The sequence below is a fragment of the Podarcis erhardii genome (assembly GCF_964252035.2).
Source record: "Podarcis erhardii genome assembly, chromosome: 15".
Taxonomy (NCBI): Eukaryota; Metazoa; Chordata; class Lepidosauria; order Squamata; family Lacertidae; genus Podarcis; species Podarcis erhardii.
Window position 1 is genome coordinate 31,920,103 of NC_138505.1, and position 9,526 is coordinate 31,929,628.

General features: G+C 45.7%; 1 protein-coding gene across 1 annotated transcript in view; it reads right to left on the reverse strand.

Annotated features, from left to right (window-relative positions):
- GOLGA3 (golgin A3) overlaps window positions 1-5,229 on the reverse strand; it is a 34,839-nt gene extending 29,610 nt beyond the window's left edge. Inside the window, exons 1-3 of the mRNA XM_081842744.1 lie at window positions 5,121-5,229; window positions 3,138-3,808; window positions 719-830 (exon numbers count right to left, since the gene is read on the reverse strand). Coding sequence (XP_081698870.1) covers window positions 719-830; window positions 3,138-3,763 — 738 coding nt within the window. The 5' untranslated portion in view covers window positions 3,764-3,808; window positions 5,121-5,229. The remainder of the gene's footprint in view (window positions 1-718; window positions 831-3,137; window positions 3,809-5,120) is intronic.
- Between the last annotated feature and the right edge of the window lie 4,297 nt (window positions 5,230-9,526).

Below are 9,526 nucleotides of genomic sequence, written 5' to 3' on the forward strand. Positions count from 1 at the left end.
GAAGTTCCTGAACACTTTCCAAAGGCAGACACACATACGGTGTTTTAGAGTATACCAAATAACAACCACAACCACAACAATTTATTTATATGCCACCCATCTGATTTGGTTGCCACAGCCAATTTGGGTGGTTTCCAACAAATTAAAACATTAAGAACAGTAAAACATCAAACATTAAAAACTTCCCTATACCTGGAGATGCTGGGGATTGAACTGGCGACCTTGTGACTAAGGCATGTGTCCCTGTTCCCAGATCAGACATCTCCAGGAACGAGTGCATATTGTGCATTGGTTTTAAATATGCAAGCACACGCTCAGCTGCTGCCAAAACCTGGGCATCTACACTCAGAGTTGAATCTAGGAGTACATCCAAGCTGCGAACCTGAGTTGTCAGAGGAATGTCACCCCACCCAGCACAGGTTGAATCCCAGTTCCCTGATCTGCCTTTCCACCAATTAGGAGCACCTCTTTCTCGCTTAAACTTCAATTTGTTCACCCTCAGCCAGCCCGTTACTGACACCAGACACTGATTTAAGCCCAGAAATAGCATTCTCACGTTTAGATGAAAAAGAGACAGATTGGTGTCATCAGCATACTGGTGGCACCGAACCCCAAAACTCTGGACATCCTCTCCCAGCAGTTTTATATGAAGGGTGCCCATTCCTGCTTTAAGTAGCCTCAGTAACATCCTGTACAGAAGGGGTGACATCATTTGTACCTCATTGGCTTCCAATGACAGCGCTTCAAGCTGCCCTTCGAGACGCATCTTCTCTTTGAGGACCTGCAACATTTCGTCATGCGTGCCTGCGATAGAACTCTCCATCGATATACTGGGGAGAGACAAAAGCGCGCACACACTTTATCAATGTACATGTTGTGCCAGTGACATACATGGCTATTTCACAGCTCATGATATTGTCCCCATTATTTTCTTTTTTGGAGCATTTGTACCTGGCTGTTCTTTCAAAAAAAAAAAAAAAAAAGGCTCCCAGAGTGGCTTACATACAATGAATTAAAACAAGACAGTCCCTGTGCACTGGCTTACAATCGAAAAGATTTGACACCAAAGGGAAAAGAGGACGGGAGAGGAGAGAAAAAGCAAAAGCAGGGAGCAATTCTTAAATTAAACAATAGCCCCTTACTGAAATACCACCAGGATGGAAAGAGTACAAAGACAGGAGCAACATGATGGAGCTGGTTTTTCAGCAGAGCTGACAGGATGGGCCTTTTTTCCCAATAGATTCTCCATAGCCCCAAATGAGATACTAAGGCAATCTGATTGTATTCCAACCCTCCTTGCTGACATGCCACTGCTGCTGCCGCCACCACACTCCATGAGTGCGGCTGCCATTTGAAAACATCAAAGTGACACTGTATCACGAGACTGAAGCGGGACGATGGCACAGGATGATGACAACGATGCAATGTGGGCCATTGCTAAATGCCCTTGGGAACTCTTTACAGCCAACCTACACTTGCTCAGAAAATTTAGTCCCTCTTGAGCATGATGGAGAATAGATTTTCTTAGCCCAGCAAATGGACACTTTAAAAAAAAACTATGGGGTGTTTAATATTGTTATTTCATTCAAATAACTTTCGAGCCAAAAGGATACCTAAAAACTGGCCATCCATTTATAAGAAAGATGGAAGGGAAAGAACAGCAACCACGATCGGCACTGCAATATTGCCCACTTGCCCACTTGCTAATTCTATACTTGACCTAAAAGAGATGGGCACTGAGAAACTCATTATAGTATCATGGGCGAGTAAGCTTCTGAGAACCAACAAATAATCCCATTCTTAAAAGGGCTAAAGTGGATAAGTGCATCTAGGGCAGGAACCCTTGCGTCTCGTTAAGTGCTAAAAGCTGGAAAGATCTGTGCATGGATTAAATACTTAATGGGTTGTGTGAGAAGGATGGCGTAAGGTTCATAAACAGGGGGACACACTGAAGGTCCTCTTCTATGACAAAATGCTGAATGCGATTCAGTCAACCACCTGACATGGAAAGAGGTCAACCCACAGGGGCATCTGGGTGCATATTGTTCACTTATTACTTAAGGCATTTATAGCCAGCCCTCTAGGCAAAAAGGCGCTCAGAGTAGCTACATACTGAGTCACATCATTGGTCATTCTGGCTCAGTTTTATCTACACTGATTGGCAGCAGCTCTCCCAAGTTTCAGAAAAGGAGGCTCTCCTACCTGGAGATGCTGGGGATTGAACTGGCGACCTTCCGCATGGCAAAGCAGTCATTCTACCACTAAGCTATGGCCCTTCCCCAATGCATTGCAACTACACTTACTCCATGCATATCCCACCTTTGTTTCATGATGGATCTCAAGGCAGCGTACATGAGCTGTAGCTTTGGGAAGAACTGCAAGCTCAGTAGCAGAGTGTTAACACCTTGCAACTCCTGGTGTCCCCAGGTAGGGCAGGGAAAAGCTCCTGCCTGAAACCCTGGAGAGATGCTGCTGGTCAAAGCAGACAATGCAGGATGAACTAGGTCTAATGGTCTGACTTGGTATAAGGCTGCTTCCTACCTTCCCAGGGAGTCTCCCACCCAAGCTGCTGCCTACTAGCCATGATGGCTCAACGCTGCCTCCAGGAATCAAAGGCAGCATATGCCTCTGAATACCAGTCTCTGGGGAACGATAGCTGTGCTCATGCCCAGCTTGTGGGCTCCCCAGGAGGCACCTGGCTGGCTGCTGTGGGGACTAGAGGGGCCTTTTGGTCAGACCTATCATGACACTTCTTGAGAACTGCTGTGAGTCAAGGTAGGCCAGGGATGAGGAGATCAGAGCCCGTCCAGATGTTGCTGGACTCCAACTTCCGTCAGCCCCAACCAGCATGGCCAGTGGTCAAGTGTGATGGAAGCTGTCGTCCAACAACATTTGGAGGGCAACAAGCTCCCCATCCCTGGAGTGGACAGCACTGAGCTTGATGGACTTGCCAACCAAGTCAGCACAGAGTGCCTTCATATAACAGTCCAAGCTAATGCTCTTCACAAGCTGACTGCGCACTGCAGAAGACGCCGCAGCACCTTTCACAGCAGAGACAAGCGGTATTCCTTCGTAGACAAGACAGAAAACTATTCCCTGGAGGTTCAAAAGTTTGAAAGCCACTGTAATGCACTTACCTGCTGGAAATGCTGTCCCTCCTGCTTCTCACTTCCCCGTTGACTTCCTGATCGTTGGGATGGTGCTCTGTCGCCGCAGCAGCCTGCAACACTTCCCTGATGGAAGGAAACTGTCCAACTGCATCCAACGGGACCTCCTGGCCATTTACAGCCAGCGAAGCGCCCTGCCTGCTTTCGGAATTGAGCAAAGCGCCATAGGGACCCCTTCCCGATAAACTACTGTACGTAGAACTGTCGCTCTCGTTGCCGTCCAGCCTCAATCCTACTTCACTTCCGTCAATATCAGAGATGCTATCTCCGGCCAGGGAGGAATTCTCCAGCCGGTCATCTGGATCAGGGGTTAGCCTGATCTCAGACACAACAGATGTCAGGCTGCTTCGATTCTGCTTCAGGGAGCCACCTGGTGAATCAAGCGGAAGATGCCCTTCTGCATCTTCAGTTCTATAGTCTGCCAGAGACCGGATTCTACTTGACCTGTTAGATTTAGAACTTTTCCTTTCTTTTGATTGTGTCGGAAGCCCCAGGCTTCCCAGTTTTGGTCCCCGCGGGACGCTGGTTCGCAAGAATGAGTATTCTTTTGTCATAGACACAGTGCTGGCCCTTGGCAAAGTCTCTGGATGTAACATCAGCTCAGGATCAAGGGTACTGGAGGGACGGCTTTTAGCTGTAGACTGCTTGGACAAGAAAAAGAAGATGACAAGCAGTAGTATAAATGGAATGCAATTTCTGATCACCAAAGTCTTTTATTTTAAACCAATAAACTGCCCGTCATGTAAACAAATGGAAATCATCATAGAACGGCAACCAAGGTTTCTTTTTGAGGTTCCTGATTGCAAAAGCCAGTCTCCTCCTTTCAGTGCGAGAACTTTAAATGTAATACTTCAAGTTTATATTTAAATTTAATATTTAAAGTTACAGCTTATTCTTCCTTCACCACCAGATTTAGGGATGGCAAACACCCCCGCCACATCAGTATGGTTAACACATCAAAATGGCTCTACCTGAACAAACAAGTGTCAGGCCAATCGGTTTTGTGAAAGATCCATGGGTGGACATCAGTCTGGTTTGCACATCACACAAAGTCAAACCATAGCTAAGAACGTGGGCTCTGAGAGGGTGAATCTCAGCTACTCTGCTCCTCCTCAGTCATTCCGCTATGTGCTGCACTGAGCTGAGCTGAGCCATGGCATGACATGGTGTGTTGTTTGAACAACATGCTACACCAAACAATGGCTTGGCTGAGTGCAGCAGGTGGACACACAAGGAGACCACCCATTCAAGTTAAGCCATGGAACCAGGTCATTGATGAGACAAATACTGTTGTTTTCAGTTATGTGTGATTGTATGTAACGGAAATAGGGAGCCTGTGGCCCTTGAGATGTTGCTGGACTGCAACTCCCATCAGCCCCAGCCAGCATGGCAAAGGATCAACGACGGCAGGGCTTGGGAGTCCAGCAAAAGGTTCTCTATTGGCACACCAGAGTGAAAGTCAAAAAAGCATCAGCCTCAATGGCAAACTGTCCGCTCGCTTTTAATATAGATGGGAGGGGAAAGTAACCTTCTAGGGCATGCACACTGTATATGCTCAGAGAATAAAGAGGGTGAATGCATGCTCACTACTTAGCACACTACTGGCATGTCCATGTGATATGGTAGTGTCATCTGCCACCCAACACAGAGTTATGGCTGGGGCTAGCCACAGCACTTCCAAACTCAGAGTACTGCAGTTAATTATAACTAGAATTAGTGAAAACAAGCCAGGATTAAACCATAGTATAATTGTACCTTGGAAGCCAAACAGAATCCATTCTGGAAGTCTGTTCGGCTTCCAAAATGTTCGACAACCATGCTGCAGCTTCCGATTGGCTGCAGGAGCTTCCTGCACGCAATTGGAAGCCACAGAAGCTACACGGAGCAGTTTACAGGATTTCCCAAGTCATTAGAATTCATAAACACCAGAGAAACCACTTGCTAGGCTCTTACTCTCTCCTGGTGCCTTTTTACACGATACTGTTTGAGCTGTTCTTCAAGGCGCCTTCTTGCCTGAAGTCTGATTTGTTCTTCCTTCTCTAAAGGGAGAGAAGAATCGGCTGAACCTACAGGATGAAAGACAGGTTTTATGTATTTAGATGTGTGTGTGTGTATTACTAGGCTGGGTAGAAATGTATGTTTCTTAGCAAAAATTAGGGAAAAAGTAAAAACAGCAAGAGAGGCAGAAAAGTGACAGATCTTTCATTTCAATTACTAGACTGAAAGGTTACATGCTTTTTGGGGGGAAATGAAGTTAATTTAGTGAGAATCCAATGAGGCTTCTATCTACCAAGGCTTAACAGTACCCATTCTGTACCCTGCCCAGAATGGGACCCAGTACCTCAAAGACACCAACAAACAAAGAAATTTTGGGATGCACCGTGAGATTGTTAACAATTGGTCATGGAGAAGATGCAGCTCAAGGGAACAAGGACATCAATTCCAGCTCTTGGGTTTGACTAGTCAGCAGGAACCACCTCAATGTATAATTTGGTTACATCTGAAGATTCCGCTTGCTTTAAATTGGACGCAAAGCAAAGCAAATTGGACGCAAAGCAAATTCAGAACCCTCCATTTTCACATCCCCACAAGGGTCAGGTCAGCAGAGTCTCTTACAAATGAGGAACTGAGGCACTGTGACCACCTCAGGTCACTGTGAGCTGAGCAGAGGCTTGGATCCAGATTCCCAGGCTTCTCCTCCAACTGGCTATCCACTGAAATGCATCATCTCCCAATATAAGTTGTTCATAAAAAGCTGGCTTCAGTCCCGCTTATATGTGAATTGTGTGGAAGGACTGAGCTGGGCGATGCCAAACTTATTTCTGTAACTCAAGGGCTAAGCAACATGGTGGCCTCCAGATGTTGCTGGATTCCAATTGCCATCAGCCCCAGCCATTGTGGCCAACAGTCAGGATGATGGGTGTTGGGAATCCTGCAACATCGGGGGGGGGGGCATTATGTTGACTACCCCTATCTCAAGACTTACTACAATATTCATGCAGATAAGCAAAGCATGCGGTTTTAGCCAGGTGAGCGTGCAGCTGAAAAAAGTGCCCCAAACCCCAACGCCTTGTGTAAGCACTGATATTAAGAGTGCACAGTTTAGGATCCACAGCTCTTCAAGCAACTTGTTCACAGCTCCCTCCAGATTAAGAATACTGCCTGTTGCAGAACCCTAATTGCCATGCTTTTATTGGGTTGAGGGAAGGGGTGGGCAGCCACAGGACAAGTTGACTGAACTGTGGTCTCGCGGTTAGATTTGAAAACGGATTATTACAATCACTCTCAGTGGTGACATCCCACTTGTAGAGAGCTCTCCACGAGATTTGTCTGACCTTAGCAAATGTTTCACCCCCAAGTAATGTGCTTTTCTTCCCTGCCAATTGATTTTTTTTTTAATGCCGCTTGTTTCATATTTGTTTCATTACATTAACGTTAATATTATGGACCATTTTAAAAAGTGAGATATAAATGCCCACAGATAAATAACTAGCTAAACCTCAAGTGTTTGGGGCTTTTATCTAAACAGGTGGTGTTGTGCAGGGTTACAGGCTTGCAAGTAAGTGCAACAAACAGTTATCAGCCTGCAAAAACATATATACGTACTAATATATGTAGTCTGTATTCTCATGCTGGCCAAGGAAAGGATTCTAGTAGAAAAAATATAGCTTTCTACCAAGTAGGCAATTCATTTCTCCTCTGCCAGCACTTTTATTCACCTGCATGGAATTCCTGGTCACCTATGGCAAGCTGTTAAAATACAAGCCTGGCTTTATACAATATAATTATTCTGAATTTGCACTTGTCTAACTGGAATGCAAAAAGAAAAAAAAAGGAAAGCAATAAGGGTCCTTTGTTTTTAACAGTGTTTTAATGGCAACATTTACTCAGCCCAACAATGTTAAGTAAAGTAAGTGTGTTAAACACAGAGTCACAAGCACCAATTGCCAAACAGCAAAATTATAGTATCAGATCAAGCTTTTTTGAAGTGATATTTGGAGACAGAGTCTGCAGAGGCCAGGAGAGTAATGGAAAGTGGGGGAGGGAGCTTTTTTTTTTTTCTTGGAGCAAGAGAAAAAAAAACAGGGGGCTCCGCCATAAACAGATGCTTACACAATTTGGTTTCTTGCATGGGAAGGCTTAGTTTGAGGGACTGCAACACTTCCTTCCTAAGCACTATGCCCTCAGCACTAGCTCCCTGAGACGACTTTAGGTTGTCATGGAAACCGGGCACACCTGGAGCTGGTACTTCCCCACGTGGGCTGCCGTTGGGGTCAGAAGAGACAGGGTAGCGAAATGCTGCTCCATTCGCACATGGCACCTCGCTGCTGTTTGGAACCAGGCATTCCCCTTCAGCTGGCACTTTGCTGTCATTTACACTAGTCACTGGAAAAGAGCAGAATATTGGGTTGCACTAGGTTCACATCCCTTACAAACTTAGGGGTGGAAGGATGGGTCTCCAGTCTGTTTCTCCTTCCTATAAAGAGAGGATATCCTAGGTCTTTAAAGCATCCCCGCTATAAGAAATGCCTTGGCAAAGACCCACGTGGTTTGACTAGCCTGGGACCTTTGGCTGTTCAGAAGAAAAGCACTGGGAACACAGGAAACTGCATTATATGAAATCTGTAAAGGCTATTATCTACCCTGACTGGCTGCAGCTCTCTGGGTCCTCAAGCAGAGCTCTGTCAAATTGCCTGCTCCTGACCCTTCAACCAGACCTGCTAGGAGAAGGATGGGGGAATTCAGGCACAGGGGCCTAACGCAGATGGCCATCTGGTCCTATCCAGCAGGGCTCACCTTATTTGATTCGATTGGGTTATTTAATTTCTACACCACTTAATATATTAAAAATATGTCTCAGCGATGTACAAAAAACTAAAACAACAACGGGCAACTTAAACAAAATATTACAAAAATCCACAGCTACAAAAAATGTACATTAAAAATTAAATATATATTCAGTTTCCTTCTGACATACCACTACCCTCAGCCTCTGGATTCTTACCCAGGGTCTAAACCAACTCTCAGCTCACCAACCACAGCAGTGGTTCTCAAACTTTTTTCTCTGTGCCACCCTTTAGGAATGAAAATTTGCTCACAACGCACCAAATTTATCACTTGATGCTCTTGCTCTCGTTTTGAATATAAAAAACAGATACTATACTATACTACACTGAAACATTTGACTGTTTTTTTGATGGTCCTTTAATCTTCCTGCCACCCTTGTCATCCTCTCCTGTCACACCAGCGTGGCATGCCATGCCCTTTGGGAATCACTGCACTAAAATCTCAAAATGAGGAGAGATCCTGGAAACAGTGGACAGCACCTGTGTCTCTCGGCAGGCCCAAAGTGGGATGGCACTTCCTCAGGTTGTCCACTGCCCGCCTTATGTCCTTAGCCTGACCTTAGCTACCATCAGAAACACATTCCTCGCAGCAAGACAAATCTGATCTGAAGAAACAGCTTACCATGAAGGCCATCTCCTTCTGCTGGCCGCTCCAATTTGGCCTCCATCTCCACAGGCTGCTCAGAGCTGTAGGGGCCCCCGTTGCTGGCTTGCTTCTCCAGCAAGATCACCGAAGAGTCCATGGCAGATGCTATTAAGATGCGGGGGAAATATTTCCCCAGCTGAACAAAACACACTTTTCAAGAGAACTGCCGAGTCCTGGTTCTATCCATCAGAAGAACTGCCAGCAAGGAGGCTGTGCATGAGGACACAATACCAAGCTTCTCATCTGTAGTTTTACAGCAGGCAACTCAACTCAGTCCAAGTCTGGTCAGCAGGCAGCTCAGGATTTCCACGAGATCATTACTGTAGCCTGAAGGGGGGGAAAGCAATTACTAAGCTGCGTCACTCTCTAGAGCAGGCTTCCTCAAACTCGGCCCTCCAGATGTTTTTGGCCTACAACTCCCATGATCCCTAGCTAGCAGGACCAGTGGTCAGGGACAATGGGAATTGTAGTCTCAAAAACATCTGCAGGGCAATGATTGAGGAAGCATGCTCTAGAGACAAAAAGGCATTTTATTTTTTGTAAAACAACAACAACAACAAAACCCCATTCTGTTACAGTAGAACAATCACATGCACTACTTAAACCAATAGTTAACTGATTCTCTTTATTTGGACCTCATATAGGGAAAATGGCACCATCCGTACACAAGAGGGAAATAATAGCTGGCTTGGCAGAACACAAAGGTTTTCAGAAGCAGGAAGAAATTTTGGGGAGGAGGGGGGACCGTAGGGAAGAGGGAACCCCAAAACAGTCTAGTGAGGGAGTGGACATACTCAGCAGCCCCATAACATGTCAGGGAGGAGGTTGTGTTTCTGTTGGGAGGGAGAACAGAAAATGGAGAAAGG